Source organism: Apium graveolens, chromosome 10, assembly GCF_009905375.1.
Source record: "Apium graveolens cultivar Ventura chromosome 10, ASM990537v1, whole genome shotgun sequence".
Lineage (NCBI taxonomy): Eukaryota > Viridiplantae > Streptophyta > Magnoliopsida > Apiales > Apiaceae > Apium > Apium graveolens.
Window position 1 is genome coordinate 198150273 of NC_133656.1, and position 19481 is coordinate 198169753.

Sequence of the window (19481 nt, forward strand, 5' to 3'; positions counted from 1 at the left end):
AAAGTAAAAAGAGCAAAGAACCAGTCAGTTTCAAGGAAGAAAGCACATAGAAGAATTGAAGGGTCTACAAATTTTGTTGAAGATCAACAAGTGCCATCAGAAGAAGATGCACCACCTCAAACAGTTCCAGATGTTGAAGAAAATGTGAATTCAACCCCTGAAGATGCACCAGCTACACAATATGAGTTTGAAGATTCTAGTTCAGAAGATAGTTGGAATTCTGCAGATGAAAGAATGGTTGTCTCTTCTTGTGATGAAGCTGACATTCAGTACCCAGAATTCAATGAAATCACTGGGATGGATGACCCTCAATTTGCACTTGGGATGTTGTTTAGCAGTGGGGCTGTTTTCAGAGCAACCATAAGGAAGCATGTCATTGTTCACCAAAGGCCTATCAGATTAAGGAAGAACTTATCAGACAAGATCAAGTGGGTGTGTGCTGCTGGTTGTGAGTGGAAGTGCTATGGGATTAAACAGAAAAGGTCAGCTACCATCCAAATAAAAACATTATACAACAGACACACTTGCAATCCAACTTGGGAGCAGAAGTGTGTCAATTCCACATGGATTGCAAATAAGTATGAAGATGAGATTCGAATGAACCCTACATGGCCAACCAATGCTTTTCATTTGAAGGTAGTTAATGACCTGAAATGCAAGATCTCTACATCTATGATTTATAGGGCACTGAAAAAAGCCAGAGAGAACATTATTGGAAAGCATGAAGCTGAGTATGGACAATTGTTTGCATATGGAAATGAAGTTAGAAGACAGATGCCAACATCAACTATTAAGATAATGTCTGAGCCTACTGGACTAGGAGAAGAAGAAGAAGATTTAAGCGTTTTTATGTTTGCCTTGGCCCATTAAAGGAGGGTTTTTTGGATGGTTGTAGACCAATAATTGGGTTAGATGGCTGTCACCTTCGAGGCCCATTAGGTGGGATCCTTTTAACAGCAGTTGCAACTGACCCAAATGACGGCATGTATCCACTTGCTTGGGCCCAAGTCGAAGCCGAAAATAATGATAGTTGGGGATGGTTTATAGGTCTGTTGAAAGATGACCTAAGAATTTCTAATGCTGCCACCTACACCTTTATTTCTGATAGGCAAAAAGGCCTGGTAAATGCACTAGAATCGCACGTTCCGGAGGCTGAGCATCGTTTTTGCGTTATGCACTTATACAGGAATTTGCACAAGGAACATAAAAGTATTGGAGTGAGGAGGCTTATGTGGTGTGCAGCTAGGGCAACTACAGAGTACTTCTTTAAGATGCATATGGATGAGTTGAAGAAGGTACTTTTCTTCCCTCAATAACTCATTTTGCACCATCATATACTATGTTAGTATGCATATAATAACATGTTATTTAACTTGTAGTTGTCCCCAAAAGCACATGCTTGGTTGATAGCAAAACCAAAGTCACAATGGAGTAGAACAGCCTTTAGAGATATATGCAAATCCGAATGTTCGTCAACAATAACTGCGAAGTTTTTAATAATGCAATCAATCGATTCAGGGAGATGGGAATTGTGACTATGTTCAAATCAATTCATATCACATGCTTGGAAAGGATTTGTAGGAGAAAAACCATGTGACCATGACAGATGGTGGTCATGAGATTGTATGTGACCTGAAAAATAAGGTTTGCGCATGCAGAAAATGGCAACTAACAGGTATACCTTGTTTTCATGCATGTTCATGTATATTTTTTCAAAAAGAAAGCCCACTAGAATACATGGATGACTGCCATAGAAGAACATGGTACTTGCAAGTTTATAGCCATGTATTGGAACCTATTAATGGGCCAGAATTCTGGGAACAAACTCAAGAGACCCCATTATTGCCACCACTTAAAAAAGTAGCTCCAGGGAGACCAAAAAAGAAAATGGATACTAGATCAGATGTCATTCAAACTAGAGCCAATAACCTTACATGATGAAGAGGATAGGAACAAGTCTAGAGTGTAGTCACTGCAAAGGGGTTGGTCACAACACAAGAACCTGCACAAAAAAGGTTAGACTTGTGTACTAACTTTACTCTTTTCATTTAGCAATACATGTACCCGAGTTAAAAGTTCAAGAATAAACATTGTATATGCAGAAATTGGATGAAAGAGCCCAAACAGGGTGTGAGAATATGGAGGAACAGACCCGGGAAAATGTAGCAGAAAAAAGGCCTCCCAGGTGTGCATACTGTAAGGAAGAAGGACACAATATCAGAACCTGTTCTGCAAAGGTGAAATATTATTCTTACCCTTACCTATAAAATCAAAATAGTTTGGCCACTAATAATTGGCTTATCTATATGTGATTACAGGCATTAGATGAGAAAAAGAACAAACAAGAGGCAGATGAAGCAACAAACCAGAGAACCAAATATGAAGGAACACAAACAGACAATATTGGTAGAAAAAAGTCAGGTGGTTCTGGAGGCGGAAGAGTGAAACAACTAGCTGGACTAAGTAAAAGATCATCTCCATTAAAGACCTCAACACATGCAGGCATCGTCAAATCCTTCAAAGCACCAGCACAAACATCTGAGATTCAGCGAGTGCAAGGCCAGAAATTCACATCTTTAAAGAATTTGGTGGCTGCAAGGTTGCATAAGCAGGAAAATATGGGGAAAAAGGAGTGATTTTAAGATAAAATCTCTGCGTACTATTATGTGATATTTTGGTATTTCAAATACAATCACACATTAATCATTCTCAGTATTTGTAATGAACTGAGATTGTGTGCTCTTTTGCTACTCTCATTTGTTTATTTTGGTATCGAAATGTAACGACTGCTACATAAAATTACTATCTTCATTCTCAGTATTTGTAATGAACTAAGTACTCTCTTTTGCTGTTGCCTCCATGCTGTTGAGGTCCATGTTGTTGCCTCCAATACCCACTTCCCACAGTTACACCTGCAAGCCATTAACAGAAAAGAAATGAAGGCTGTAAAATAGATGCTAAGTGATGTATGAATCATATATGTATTGGGGTTGTGTATATATACTGCTAAGTGCCTAGATAGCCGTTAGGCAAACCAAATTACCAATTTATCCTTCTGAAAATTGAACAGTACTAACGTTAACAGTGATGTTGGATGGCAGATGGTTAAAGGGGTGCAAAATGAACAGATACTTAAAACCTGGAATACAACTTGTCAACAAACGTAGTTTGAGACCATAATGAGAAAACACCCAAAGATAATGGGTGCAAACTGCAATTTACTCTAATAATATTACTAAAATTCAAAACTCAACTATATAATATTATTCAAAAAATTTAAAGATATTATTTTATAGTTATAATAATAAATTCAATTTTTAATATAATCTGAAAAATAAAAAAAAATTAGTTTAGTTAATATTTTACTGAAATTCCCATTCTACCCCTTACTTTTTTAATAATAACCGTCGAATTGGGGCTTTCTGAATTGGCAGGTTGAAGTTGAGGGATGCAAACTGAGTTTCCAATATTATTGATATACATTTATTTTTGAAACAAAATAAAAGGGTGCAAATTGCAATTTTCTCTAAATTATAATATCAATTCAACTACTAGTAAAACCAGGTGAGTAGCCTCTTTATAACAGAAAGTACATGATCAGTACAGTGTCAGATGATCCTATGAAACAAAATAGGAAAACCCGGCCTAACTCCTGAAATTTTTCTTGAGATCTATCCGCCGAAGTTATCTGGAAGATCGGTTCAACAGATTGAAATAAAGAAGGAAAGCAACCGCCAATATATTATTGGACCGAACATACTAACATACAAAAAGAATTATAGAGGTCAACTTCCACCACAAGACTGCAACTCCACCTTGTAAAAAAGGCTCATATCTTTCATAAACATGTCCTTGCAAGAAATGAGTCCTCACGGATGAATAAATTTCACTATTTTTATGTTCCAAAGGTTAGAATCCGGCTGTTCTGGTAGAGGTCATTTTAACTGCCGATGTAACCAAACCAATGAAGAATGACAGCAAAAATGAGCATACATATTGCCAACACCATACCACGTCTTCCCAATAACCAATCTTTTGTCTTCTTTGCACCTTCTGCTCCTCGTTGAATCCTGTCTGCCCACTTCATCTGCAAGAGCGGTAAATAATGTATCAGGCCGGTGGCAAAGAGTTAAACATGTATAAAACTAAAAATTTTGCTCAACCAGTCTCTAAGACTTTACTTAAAAGTATAAAACTTTTTAATTAATTATTGGCGAGATCGAAACTTTGGTTTCTAGTAAAGTACATAAGATCTACCGGCTATCATTTATTTAATTAAGATCTAACGATCACTATTGTTTCTATGGTTTAACATGACTACCAACAATTATACCCTATTTTGCTTATATAGTTTAGTATAGATGACACAAAATCAATTAGCTGGAAAAAAATAGAAAAGAAAGATGTGTAAAAAAGATAACACTAGGCACTTAATAGTGTGGAAAAATTAGGAGTATAGTTAACTAGTATATAATTAATAGTATCAACTTGATTCATTCAACTACACATTTAAAGTATTAAGTTATAAATGAATATCTTTTTGATTAATAAAATACAAATAATTGGTATATATATTCATTGAGATTTTAAATTAACATCTAAATGTTTTTTGCACAAATGCAATAAGATGTTTTCACATAAAGTACAAGCCTAATTTACAAATCTATTGCATTACAATTTAAATGAAACTCCTTGGAAGGAGCACTTGTAATTATATAACTAGGGGTGAAAAATGAACAGGATAGACCCAAACCAAATATGAGTCAGTCTCCAGTTTCCTTTGTCCTAATATAGGTAATTATGATTCTTTGAATATGATCAGAATATGATTTGCCCAAATAATAACTATCATCTTTATTTTGACTACTTGATAATTATTTTACCTAAAAATTTTTTACTGCTAACTAAAAAGTACAAAAGATAAAAGCTTAAATATATGATATCTAAGTATGTAAAAGTAATAATGTGTTGATAAGTGATTCATTATTACATACTGATTGGAAGTTTAAATCTACAAAATATATTATAAATATATGAAAGGGATATCGAGATAGAAATACAATGATCCAATAATCCAGTCTATATTCAAATTAGGGCTGAATCCGAATTATGGACCATATTATGAAATTTGATTTGAGCGGATTTATGGTGCTCATAATTGGGATAAAAAAGAGTTCAGGTTCAAATTATGTGCCATATCTGTCTCATTTACAAAACAAATATGATATGTGTATCATATTTTTCAGGTGTTGACCGGGTTAAATTAATAGTCCAGAATCCAGATCAATTCTCAATCCTATTTATAAAATTTAATGGGCTTGCCGCAGAAACTCACTAGCTTCATCTTATTCAGACCACTCTACAGTAGCATTGTATTGATGCATACGTTTCTATATCACCCTGCTTCTACTGAAGTTGTATCTCACCAAGTAAAAGCAAAGTTTCAATGTTTGAAAGAGAAAAAAAAATGAAAGGTACTAATGTATGAACATACAAGGATCAAGGGCATGAGTAACTTCAATTATCATATAAATAGAAATATACTTGCAACACGACTCAGTGTGCCGTGAGTCATGTACTAAAAAAGGTACCATTTTTTCCAGAGCCTCTGGTGACAAAGATGACATTGCTGCTTGTGCTTTTTCAGCATCCTCTCGAGAAAGCTTAACTCCAAATTGCTCGCTCATGTTTGCCATCATGTCAGGGCTCATATTTTGCATCATTGTAGATAGCATCTGTCAATAGTCAGGAAGAGCATGAACACATACAAGTACAGGGTGGAAAACTCATATGACGAATAAAATCACAGATTCATATTGAAAATGGCATTGAAATAGGTAAATGCATTTGGAGGATGTGCAGAAGTACATACGAATCTTTTAGCGAAAAAAACATATATGAATTAGAAGCTGAACACGCTAAAATATTAACATTTTTTATTCTTGTCTCTTCAAAACAATTTATTGTTAACGTTCATTGCCTATAATGACTTTTAGCAAGAGAGAGGACATGTAGGCTCCAGTAGACCAACTTGCGCACGTGAATGTGAAACCTAAATATATCCATCATTTACCTGCCGCATTGCTGGATTTTTCATTTGGTTTCTCATCTGTTCTTGGATATCAGCACTAGAGCTTGGAAAGCTATTTTGAGGTGAGTTTGCTAAATTAGATTGAGGCCCTCGAGAAGAGCTTCTTTCCCTTAAAAGGTCCCCATTAAGTGTAGAAGGTCCAGGAGCTCCATGGCTGTTTGATTTATTTGATTGCACTCCATTAGGATAAAAATTTTGTGCCGCATCTGAGCCTGAATCCTTTCCTCTCAAAGATGATGCCATTTCAAACATCTTTTGCATTTCTTCCGCTGGCATTTTACTCATCATATCAGATGCTGTCTTAAGCATGTCTGGTGTCACATTTGAAGGGATTGGTCCAGTGCCAAAGGTAGAACCTTTAGAACCTTCATTGACACCTGTGTTTCCTCCTTGGAAAGAAGAAGCTAATTGGAGCATTCTTTGAAGCTCTTCAGGGGGCATCTTACTAATCATATTTGACGCAGTCTTCACCATATCAGGTGATATGCCTTCAGTTTTTCCACCACCCAAAGCAGCTAAAGTTTCTGGATCAGCTTGAGAGATGAAGTTCTGGAAGGTTCTACTCCATACATCAAATAATAGAAAAAGAATAAGTACTAGCGGTTGCGATGAATATAGCTTATTAGAGGGGTGAAAAAAAAGTAAAGGATGAACACCAATTAAAAAAAAAGTAAAAGACATATTATATAGAGATACGAACCAAAAACACAATTACGAATTTACGATGTTCCCAAACAATTCTTCTAGAGGGAACAAAAAAGTACACCCAGAAACAGTATTCTAAATCAACAATTCTATATATATACATTCATGCTGAAAAGTAACATATAATGACATACTATGTTGTGTGTGAGCTTCTGTGTGTATCTAACTGTATCACAACATGAAATGATTACCCTGATCCTGAATACAGCACACTACAGATGAAAAGAGCCTTATGTATCTATACTTGTGTCAAAAAATATATAATAATACATAATATTTCAAGCACACATTTATGCGTGTGTGTATGTGCGCATGCGGGCCACAATAATCAGAATATAAATTAGACCAAAATGCCTGCATCGTGCAAAATCAAAAATGGTGCTATCAGCTAATTTATAACCAAAATCCAAATCATTGAATAGTAATTATGTGCTTATTGAAAAAAGGCTCTGGGAATAGAGTATAATCCTTCCGTCCCGCTAGGTTCTTAACATTAAAAATAGATTGCTCGACACGCATTTTAAGGCTCTTATCTAGTATAGTTCCATGACTTATTTTAAGATTTTTTTTTAATAAAAAATTGAACATTTAATTTTTAAGCGAAAAAAGTTTTAAAATAATTTATATAACTATAGTAGATACGAGCCTTAAAATGCGTGTCGAGCAATCTATTTCAAATGTTAAGAATTCATTGGGACGGAGGGAGTACAATATAAGCAAATATAGATAGCAAGTCTCTACCACGTATCCATGAGACCGTAATGTGCTGCAAAACGTGTATTGACAGGGACACCCTGTCCTTAAAACATGTGTGTGCTGACTATTTAACAATCATAACATAAAGAAGTCCTCTGGAAATTTTATTTTGGAAAGAAAAAAATAGACACTACTCAAGTGCATCATTCCATGTGAACAGGAAACAACAAAACTAATGACCCCTAAAAAAAAGTAAAGAGAATTAGAAAAGACCAAGAATCCTAGGTAAAACTGTAGGAGAATTTTTTTTTAAAAAAAAGGACTTCAGGTATCATTCAGCTACATCAACATATAATATAAACCTGATAGATTCTGGGTCATCTCTTAAAGCTTGAATGCTCTCTGTGTTGGATGATGGAACCCTACTGCTGGTTTCTCGTGCACCTTGTTGTGCCAATGTTGGATACTCTGAACTGGAAATGTCATGATCTCCAGGTAATGAAGATTGCACCTCTTCTGTAATTTCTTCAATAACCAATCCTATCAATTTGTTATTTTAAGGAAACACAAAATTAGGCAGATGAAAAAGATTGAGCTTGAAATCAAATAATGGAAGAATGATTATGAAAAGCAACAGACCCTGTAATATATATTATATATGGTGGCAAGTACTAGTTACATTAAAAAAACTATAATATATAAAAGCAACTACCTCTACGCCGAGGAACACCACCTTTTTCTGTTAGTCTCTGCTCAGCATCCCTGTGTCAACAACATACTCGTGTCACATTGTGAGCATAGGTATATATAAATAAATATCTAAAAACATTGAAAAAGATTCATCAACAGTAGGCATAAGAACCAGGATGAACATATGCTCTCTGTACCAGATACAAAAACACTATTACTTCAGTATTCAATACCTCAGGACGTCTGCAACGGTTTCATCATCAGGGGTAACTTCATGGGCTTGAATTAAATCTGAAACCGCGTCCTACATATATTTCAAAAATTCCAATAGGTAACGGAGGACAGATAAATATATTAAAAATTACTTAACATGATACTCAAATAGATAAATCATAAATATAATAAAGTATGTATTAAATTTAAGACTCCAATAATAGTAGGAATATCATGCACAATAACACTCACTTCTAACCGTCCCAGTTCCTTATAGGCATGACCACGGCGATAGAGGGCCTTGACATTTTTAGAATCATATGATAAAACCTGTAGCAATCCAGAAATGTAATCAATTAAAGTGAAACGTAAAACAACAATTCACATTTTACACAATAAAGTAGAAATATCACGCATCTAACTAATATTTGACAGTATTGAATCACTGAAATTTCATATAGGAATGGAACTCGAAGTTGTCATACCTCAGTTCCTTCTTCTATGCACTCATCATACTGCTTTGTTTTCAAATAGCATGACATCAAATTAAGCGAACAGGCCAATAGGAGACTTTTGCCCTTGGCAGATGGAATGCCTCGCAGGTTTTTCTTTGCCTAGATTTGAAAAACGTAAAAAAAAAAAAAAAAATCTACTTTCAGGTGTACTAGATATCGCAGATATCAAGTAACATCTGCAATACAAAATAGGAACCTTTGGAAAAGTAGTACTTACAAGCAAATATTTCTGTAAAGCGCCATTAAAGTTTCCATGGCTATGAAGTTCATTGCCCTGCCATAAAGAGATAAAGTAAACAATCCATTACAAGCTAGACGTCTAAAGCATCAGCTGTTATAGCTAATTGTGACTGTTCAACATGTGTGATGAATCAAGGTAACCACAAATTCTACACATATATAATGCGACCAAGTATAAGGGCAAATATGCGAATACACTATATCAGGGCAATTATGTCATTACCTAATAGTATTTGGAGACAGCACGCGAGACATGTGAAGGGGGGAGTAATATATAGAGGGACAAGGCTATTGAGAAGGCAGGCAATTAGTACTCTGGTATTTACTTTATTCTAGTGGGAGAGAGTTGAACCTCTCGAACGTTCAGTGTGTTATCTATCTATTTCCTTTTAGTACTAATTAGAAAGTATTGTTATTGTCAATTGAAGTGTTCTTCTCTGATAAACATCTCTGTATTGAATCCCTTGGTGTTGATTTAGACTTGAATTAGTGAGTTCATTACAAGTGGTATCAGAGCGATTCGGTCATGGCGCCCCAACTGAAAACACGACAGTTTCAAAGAATCGACAAGATAGAGGAAGATAAGTTTAGAAATCTGGAAAAGGCGATTTCGGAGATGGTGTCCAAGGCAATAGATAAAGCAGTGGAAGCTATGCATCATTCGCTTTCGGAGATGATTAGGAAGGGTGATAGAGACAGTGAAGATGATTCTCATTCCAGGGAGTTGTCCATAAATCATGTAATTCAAACTTTTAATGCTCCTACTCATATTGCGGTTGTTGATAAAGTGGATAATTTAAATAGAGTAGAGAAACCTGTGAATGAAAAGTGTGAGGATTCAAACAAGTCACAATTGATACAACCTGCAAGATCCGCCCTTAAAATGTTTGATAATAGTCCCGACAAAGTGAAAGTAGATAAAGCTCTGTTATTCTCTTCGATCGTGTTGCAAAGAATCCTTGATCTCATCCAGGGAAGTGAAAGGGATTTAAAAATACATTCTCAACAACTTGTCAAGTATCATATGATTATTAATTCTAAGCCTACTGAAAAAGAGTATGATACTGTTCCTATTTACAAACTTCACGAAGATGAGTATGGTAAGTATCGAATAAAAATAAGATATAAGGAGGGGGATAAAGATAGATATGATGGGAATAAGAGCCCTGCTATTTTTCAACTTGGTGAACAGGACTTGTATCAGGCCTACAATGGGATGGTGCATGAAGTGATAAAAGTTGATGAATTGTCTTTTAAATAGGAGGTTTCACTGACGATAATTTTGTTGAGTTTGGTGTTTAGATTCGATAATATAAGAGGATGCAATTTATTTAATAGTAAGCTTCAGAGGAATTTAGTGTGGGATGATGAAGGTGGAGCAATGTATTATAAGCTACCTGAAGAAAAAGGACCAGAGTTGGATTTAGAGGCTAAAAGTAATCTTGAGAGGCATATTAATCTTCGAAATGTTGAACCGAATTTGTATCAGGGTTTTAAGGGGAGGGTGCGAGGAGTGATGGATAGTGATAGACTTGCTTCAAATTATTGCAGTACTGAGAATAGTTTATCACTAAATTTTGATGTGCCTGGCGAAATGATCAACCAGCCCATATTCATTGTGAAATTTTCGGTAGTTGATAATTATATCAAGGATCTTCTTTCTTTTAATTGGGTAAAGGCTGAGAAGGTGATGAAGACCTGTCCAGCTAACACCAAGTATAAGATTAATGGACAGAGTATAAACTTCTACAGATTTCTTAGACTATATCTTTATAAGCAAGTTTTTGTGGTATTTCAGTTGTTTCCGGCATGTAAGAAGTTTAAGCTTGTTGTAACGGAGATGTATGCGAGGATAATAGTTGATCAAATTCTTGAAGTAAATGCACCTATCTCAGAACTGATGATCATTTGGCATGCTAAACTATTTTATCTTGGTAATATTATGAAAGACAATGCAGATAAAAAGAGGAGGGATGATGCATTCCAGGTTGGGATATGTGTGCATGTGACGTTCCAGCTATATCGACATAATTTGTTAGCGAGAAGGCCGATTGAGAAGCTGGCTGCGAGGTTTTATTGTCAGTTTACTATTCTCCCGCGTATAGGCAAGGTGGCATATCAATTACAGCTCCCTTCTTACATCAGAATCCACCCCGTTTTTCACGTGTCAGAACTTAAAAGAGCAACTGGGACAACACATGTGTCTTTGGTGTCCTTGTCGCTCCCTGTGGATTTTGCTCCAGACTTGGAATTAGTGGTCGTTCCCGAGCCTTTGCTAAATGTTACTTCAAAAGTTAAAGGCTTTCCCGGAGCTCCAAAGGTGTTAGTGAAGTGGCAGGAGGCAAAGACAATGAAAGACAATGAAAGTAAAAAGAGTATGGATGATGCATTCCACGTGGGAAAATGTGTGTATGTGACGTTTCATCCGTATCGACAACGTTCCATCGCGTACCAGTCATATAAAAATTTAGCTTCAAAAGTTTACGGGTTGTCTAAAGTATTGCAGCATCTTGAAAAGGTGACATATCGTTTGGAACTACCAGTATCAAGTAAAATTCTTCAGGTGTTAAACACCTCGCAACTGAGAGGAGCCATTGGGTCATCCCCTGAGTCTACAACAATTTCAGCACAACTAACACTTGGACCAAAGCTGGTGGCAACGCCTGAGTTAGTGGTGAATGTTCATAAAGTGCAGCACAGATCACAGTGGACATTGGAAGTCTTGATTAATTGGCATGGTTCACCACCGTTTGAAGCCACTTGGGAGGTAACCGGTGACTTGGATGCAAGGTTCCCGCACTTCCACCTTGAGGACAAGGTGAATCTTTGAGGGGAGGGTAATGTGATGAATTAAGGTAACCACAAATTCTACACATATATAATGCGACCAAGTATAAGGGCAAATATGCGAATACACTATATCAGGGCAATTATGTCATTACCTAATAGTACTTGGAGACAGCACGCGAGACATGTGAAGGGGGGAGTAATATATAGAGGGACAAGGCTATTGAGAAGGCAGGCAATTAGTACTCTGGTATTTACTTTATTCTAGTGGGAGAGAGTTGAACCTCTCGAACGTTCAGTGTGTTATCTATCTATTTCCTTTTAGTACTAATTAGAAAGTATTGTTATTGTCAATTGAAGTGTTCTTCTCTGATAAACATCTCTGTATTGAATCCCTTGGTGTTGATTTAGACTTGAATTAGTGAGTTCATTACAACATGACACGAATATAACATATACAAGTAACGGAAGTAAAGCAGGTCTTCAGATAATCAATGTAAAAGTACTATATCGTTAAAGGGTAGTGCAAGTAGTTCACGTAAAGAGCCAACTTATGTAGCCTCATGCCTAAAATTAATTCAATTGGATAACACGGTTTTAGGTTAATCCACAAGTACAGATTGCAATCATTTCTTTCCTTTTTTTTACTAATACAATTATTTTAGTATTTAGTTCTTAAAGGTTAAGGGTGGCGATAAGAAAAATGATAAAATAACAAGGTGAATTACACAAAAGGACTTGATCTCTGCGAAGAAGCAGAGAGAACATATGAGAGTTTTTGTCTTCTTGAAAGTAACACCTTATTCTCTTGCACTAAGTATACGTAGTATGTATAATAACTTTGTTAAAGTACATCTAAAGTAACAAAAGTTTTTTACTGCTTTTAAGAACTGGATGTTTACCTGTTTCTTCAGCATCTGAGCAGCATTTAATTCATACGTGACCTGTGCATCTGCTCGTGCCCGCATGGTCGCGAATTCTTCAGGGGTCGCATTAGCCATCTTTTCCCCTATTTCAGCCATGTCATCTGGACGTGCATACTTCATCTGTTCTGCTGCATGCTTTAAGTCTTCAGGCCTCATATTTTTCATGCTTTCTGAAGCCATCCTCATCAAATCGGGATTAGACATCATCTGCAACGTCAATTACAGGTCACAATTAAGACCTCCATACAAATTCAACATTTTAACTCAGGGAGTCAAAATCAAAACACATGTATCTAACTCACTATCAACACCTTCCTACTATGCAATTGCACAAAGAACACAACACAGGCCCGATAACAAAAAATCTCACCTAACTAAACTAGCTCAATCACTTTTTCATACAAAAACAAAATAACCGAGAACATTATTCCAATTATAACCGCCACATTAAAAACTTAAGGCAATCTAGATATACAATTTCCCATAAGACTGTATTCAAACACACAGAGCAAAGCAAAAAACTAATCTCCTCCTAGACACAATGCATTTAAAAAACTATTAAAATTCCCGCTCTCGAATTTTAACAAAATCAACCTACAGATTGTTTAAACAAAATCAATCTGCAGTTAAACCTTGATAAATAAATACCTCAGGACCGGAGAACTTTAGTCATTTATTGAGATAATTCATTTATAGACTTTATAAATACACCAAACCAAATCCTCAATTATTGATCAAACATTTATCCGAAATTCATTATCAAAATTCTTGGATTTCTTGCAATATGAGATTGAATGCCATAACTCTGTTGAGTTCTACGGTGGCGAACTCAACGGAGTCAGTTATAGTGATCCTGCTACTGTGAAAAAATATGCTAGACGCGCTCAATTGGGTGAATTTTTTGAATTATATCGTGCTACTTTGAAATCCGATGGTGTTTTTTTTTCTCTCGAGTACTTTACAAATAGGGGAGGCAATTTCGATGTATCAGTCAGAATCACTAGCAATTTCGAAAAACTTTTTTATAGAACAGGCATATCAATATTCGTGGATAATACCTTTCCTTCCAATTCCAGCTCCTATGTTAATAGGAGCGGGACTTTAGTCATTTATCGAGATAATTAATTTATAGGATTTATAAATACACCAACTCTAATCCTCGATTATTGATCAAACTTTTATCCGATATTCATTATCACACATCCTAATTCTCTACAACTGCATCCCTAACAAACTCCAAATCAGCTCCGCAATCAAGTTCAATCATTATTCCATTTATCACAAACACTAAACATTACAAATAATACTTATTTATCGAAAACATTCATTTATTGTATATTCATATAACGAGATTCAACTACTCATCCTAATTCCCTATAACCCTAACGAACTTCAAATCAGCTCCACAATCAAATACAAAATCATAATTTATAGAAATCATTCATTTATCAAATATTCATTTATCGAGATTCAACTACACATCCTAATTCTCTAAAAACGTAACCAACTCCAAATCACCTCCGCGATCAAGTCCAATCATAATTCCATTCATCACAAACAATAATTATTAATTAAGCTCATTCATTCATCGCATACTCAATTATTCATTTATCGAGATTCTACGTTAACATCCTAATTCCATAATCAAGTTCAATCACAAACATAACAAACAACATATTATTCATCTTAAATCATTCATTTATCAAACCTTCATTTATCGAGATTCAACTACACATCCAAATTCCCTAAAAAACTAACAAACTCCTAATCACCTCCGCGATAAAATACAAAATCATAAGTTCATTCATCAAACAATTGTTATCTATCGAAATCATTCATTTATCAGATATTCATTTATCGAAATTCTCCGATACATCCTAAAACTTCAAATCAGCTCCACAGTTAAGCCCAATTATCTCAAATTATCGAATATTCCTTTATCGAAACTCTACAACACATCCTAATTACTACAACTCTAACAAACTCCAAATCACCTCCGCAATCAAGTACAAATCCACAATTCAATTCAATCAAAAACATAACAAACAATTCGAGTTCAAATTAAAAAACAACTAAACGATAACAAACCTGCTGTTGAATTTTCGATAAATCAGACGGAGACATACGACTCATCTGCTCCTGCGCGAGTCTCATCAGCTCTGGATCCATCATACCTGGAAACATCTTCAATTGAATTGGATTCAAATCGAGATCAAAGAGTTTGTGTGTGTATTTGTGTGTATATGTTTCAGATTTTGGCGATCACAAGTTAAGCTCGTTTTGTTATAGTTTCTTTATTTGACTGTTTTATTTATATATTCTTTTTGTGGATTTTTTTTTGGTATCATTAATTTATTATTCCAACTCTTTTTGTAAAATAAATATATATTTTTTAATAAATATGATTAATTTAACTTGTCAAAAAAATATATTTTTTTTATTTAATGACAATTTAGCGTGAATAAAATTGAAAATCGAGAAAAAATTAAATACGGATTTTAAATTTTAATTGTTTACATGAATACATATATTAATATCGACAAATTTTAAATTCAAATGAATTATCTATTTTTTTATTATATATAATAATTTTTTACTATATATATAAGTGTGTCTATATATCTTTATATTTATTTATTTAACTTGGTTAGATCGTAGTTCTAAAAATTACTGAATATATTAATTAAGCATCTGATCGGTGAGTAACCAAAATACCTATCATTTTGGGGCCAATTCTCAAAATACGCATATGTATTTTATTTAAAAAAAAATACACATGTATGACATATTTATTCAAGGGCATGCACATTTTTCATATTCATGTTTCCGTAAACGGTGAATACACATGTTGAAAATTGGTATTTTTTGTAAAATAAAATAAAATATGAATATGCATGCTACACTGGTGCGTTTGAAGCTGAAAAATGATGTATTTTGGGTATTCTTTTTAAAATTGTTGTAAGGCTTAGTGTCGTTTAAATTCAAGATCTTATTGATCAGTGCGTATTTTTATTAAACTAATATATCCATCTTAATAAATTATTTATTATTATTATATTTGTATAATATATATATATATACATATATAATTGATATTGTGACCATTGGGATTAATTAGTGCAAGATATCTTTATCATGTAATTCTGATTCACGTTCTTAACATCGACTTATATATTCACATTCAAACTTCTATAAAATATATAATCCTACCTTTTATCTCAAAAAATGCATCTTTTCTAATTTATTTTTAAAAATTCAAAAAATATATTTAAATATAATATTTTTGTATTTTCAAAGCTGCAAAAAAATATAAATTATTTTGAAAAAATAAAAGAATTGAAAAATATAATTTATAATTACAAAGAAGGTTGTAGAAGTATTATATGTAGATTCAACAAATTTGTACATGATACACATTACAATAATTTTGGATATAACAGGAAACCGACACGAAAATATACTGCTCTGTCCCAACCATTTATTTATATTTTCCTTTTTTTGATGTCACAACTAATTCTTTATATTTCAAAACTTACTAAAAATAATTAATGAGTCTCACCACTTTCTCATTTTTTCTCCCTTTTCACACTACTTCTACTCCACTATCTCCATTTTATACATTAAAAATCAATGAGTCCTACCACTTAATCTACTTTTCTTTTTCTTTTTTCACTATTTTATACATATTTTTTAACCTCAGTGCTCAAACCAAATGTAAAAAATAGGGAGTAGTATTTATATATGTTTTTTTACATGAACACTAAAGTATAAGGTCGAGATTTATTGTTAGTTTTGTGTTTAATCTTGAAGTATACTATACGACATGACACGTAGTATACGTCACAAATAAATATTATAAATAATTATTAATATTTTTTATAAATATATGTATATTTATAATAAATATGTGCATGTTAATTTTTAAAATATTATTTGATTTCATAATATCAAGTAGAATTGTGATATTAAATATATATTTCATATACTTTATAATTTTTTTATCTAAAAATCTTATATATTTTTTATCCATTAATTTAATTTATATTAATATTCAATTTAACACGACATACACGATATGAAATAAAGGTACACGAATATAAAAATAAACGAATATTATAAATATCGAATTTATATTTAATATTTTGACACACAAAATACGAAAATACCCCTGTACCAAATATCAAGGATTACATTTAATTATAGGTCGAAAATGGTTGAACTACAAATCGATAAGTTGAAAAAAATATAACAAATGTATTAGTCGGCCTGCTGTTGACCAACTTGCTTATCCAGTCAACCGATTGAGAAGCACTCGTTTTGGTTGAAATGTCATACTTTAGCATTATTTGGACAGCAATTTTGGAATCATCCCAATTCCAACTAGGTAGGTTAGACATATTCAGCTTCGATTTATAATCTCTGATATATTCTAATAAAATCATGGTCATACTTCTGAACTAGAGGTTAATCGTAACTGTTTGAATCAGTGATTTTAACTAATTGATTAAATAAATTGTTTTAACTAATAATTTAAATTTTAATTATTTTAAATAAAATTATTTGATAAATAAATATTTTAATTAGACTAATTTGAAAGTTAGATTTTCGATTAAAGAATGATTTTCTGAATTAAATTAGAGTTTGATCAAATTAAACCTTTAACATCACTTAATCTTAACAGCTAAACCAATCAGCTAATCAAAATAGTTATTTCAAATAGTTACAATTTATGATTACAATTAATTGTCAAAAGGGCATTAGTTTTTTGTAAACCTGAGTGGGAAAATTTCAAAATTAGCTTTTTGTAAACCGGAATTTTTTTTGCTCAAATCTCTTATTTGTTTTAAAAAATTAATTTACTGTCAAAAAACTAATTTTCATATATTGCCCATAATTATACGGGATGAGCGTAAATTAATGTAATAAAATCTTAATTTTTGTAGGTCCCTATTTGATTATTGTCTTCTTTGTAAAATGTATAAATCTAGTTATTGAAAAAATAATTAAGTTGGATTGTTTGAAAGTGTAATGCTAGATTATTAGATTCATTCATGAGTCTTACATACGTATGGTTCAATCTTTTTCCTTATGTATTTGATGTATATAACTTATTGAGTCCATTTTAATTTAATTTTTAATCTAAAGTATGAAGTAAAGTTGCAAGTGCATTTCAGAGTCATGAACCACTAGATCAGTCGTCAGCAGAGCTTTAGTTTTATATCTTCCAATTTTATGAAAGGCTTTACATTTAAAAATAAGATAAATTTGCATTTTACATCCTCAAACAAAGTTGAAAAAATAATTTTGTACCAGAACTTTCGAAAATATAACTTGCACCCCTTAACTTCAACTTACTAATTTAGTATGCACCATTTTACAGATTATAATTAAAATAATAAATGATAAAAAGGGAACTTTATTTTAAAATGTAAATAAATTTTAGTTAGAATTTCAAAAATAAGTTAAAATAGTTATAAAAATGATTTTTTTTGTATATTAAATATTAATATTGATCAGAATATTTTCATTAAATGCATTTTAAAATCATAACGACGTCAAAGATTTTAAAATGAAATAATTACATTAAATTAAATATATATAAAATATATATAAAAAAATTATTTTGAATTTAATTTTGGTAGAATTATATAATTTTTGGCATTAATAATATTACTAAAATTTAAAACTCAACTATATAATATTATTCAAAAAATTTAAAGATATTATTTTATAGTTATAATAATAAATTCAATTTTTAATATAATCTGAAAAATAAAAAAATTAGTTTAGTTAATATTTTACTGAAATTCCCATTCTACCCCTTACTTTTTTAATAATAACCGTCGAAGGGGTGCTTTCTGAATTGGCGGGTTGAAATTGAGGGGTACAAACTAAGTTTCTAATACTATTGATACATATTTGTTTTTGAAACAAAATAAGAGGGTGTAAAGTGTAATTTTCCCTAAAAATAATTCAATGAAAGCACAATGTAGTACCAAAAGAAAAGTTTGAATAGCAAGACAAATAAGGACAGTCGGTGGGTCTTTTTAGGGAAGCAGTTCCAAACCTTTTCTTTAATTATATATTTACTTACATAAGCTAAATCTTCCATGGTAACAAACAATAGCCTCCATCCAAAGTGCCAATGTCATAACCAAAAAATGTTCTATTTTATATTATTAATTATTTACCATAATTCACAATTATAAGGTCAACAATGCTAAAGTTTCATAATTCCTTAAATAAACATACAATTTTCAAGTTTAAATATTTTCGGGATAATTTTAAACATTCCATCATTTATCTTTTTTATCCTATTCGTAATTTTTTTGCAACTATTGTTCATTGTTCATATTGACATTGTTCATGCTTTTTTGAACTCCCTTCACGCCCATGTCATGTCGAGGCATGTTTAATATCTCCTATTCACAAGACACAAACATGTTTTTCTATGTTACTTATATTTAGCACAGCTATGGTTCACTAAATGTGACAGGAACATGTATTTTATGCGTTATCTTTTATTTAGCATAAATAGTGCACTTGAATTTTAGCACAAAAATGTAACAATACTAGGAAGTAGGAATTATCGGGGGAACTAGGACTAAAGTGAGCTCG

General features: G+C 32.8%; 1 protein-coding gene across 1 annotated transcript; it reads right to left on the reverse strand.

The window, feature by feature from the left end:
• Positions 1 to 3520: 3520 nt before the first annotated feature.
• Positions 3521 to 15152, reverse strand: LOC141689591 (outer envelope protein 61). Its single transcript, XM_074493938.1, has 11 exons — positions 14952 to 15152; positions 12840 to 13070; positions 9128 to 9184; positions 8881 to 9009; positions 8648 to 8725; positions 8416 to 8486; positions 8205 to 8254; positions 7855 to 8032; positions 6074 to 6650; positions 5592 to 5735; positions 3521 to 4087 (listed from the first exon to the last, which is right to left on the reverse strand). The coding sequence occupies exons 1-11, from the start codon at positions 15045 to 15047 to the stop codon at positions 3941 to 3943; spliced, it is 1758 nt and encodes a 585-aa protein (XP_074350039.1). The 5' UTR covers positions 15048 to 15152; the 3' UTR covers positions 3521 to 3940.
• Positions 15153 to 19481: the final 4329 nt, after the last annotated feature.

Bases quoted from the DNA above. Each gene is read 5' to 3' on its own strand.
- LOC141689591 (XM_074493938.1), bottom strand. From the start codon at position 15,047: ATGTTTCCAGGTATGATGGATCCAGAGCTGATGAGACTCGCGCAGGAG. The intron at 6,651-7,854 runs GTTTATATTATA...TGTATGGAGTAG, and splicing joins GATGACCCAGAATCTATCAG to AACCTTCCAGAACTTCATCT. The intron at 5,736-6,073 runs GTAAATGATGGA...GACTATTGACAG, and splicing joins AAAATCCAGCAATGCGGCAG to ATGCTATCTACAATGATGCA.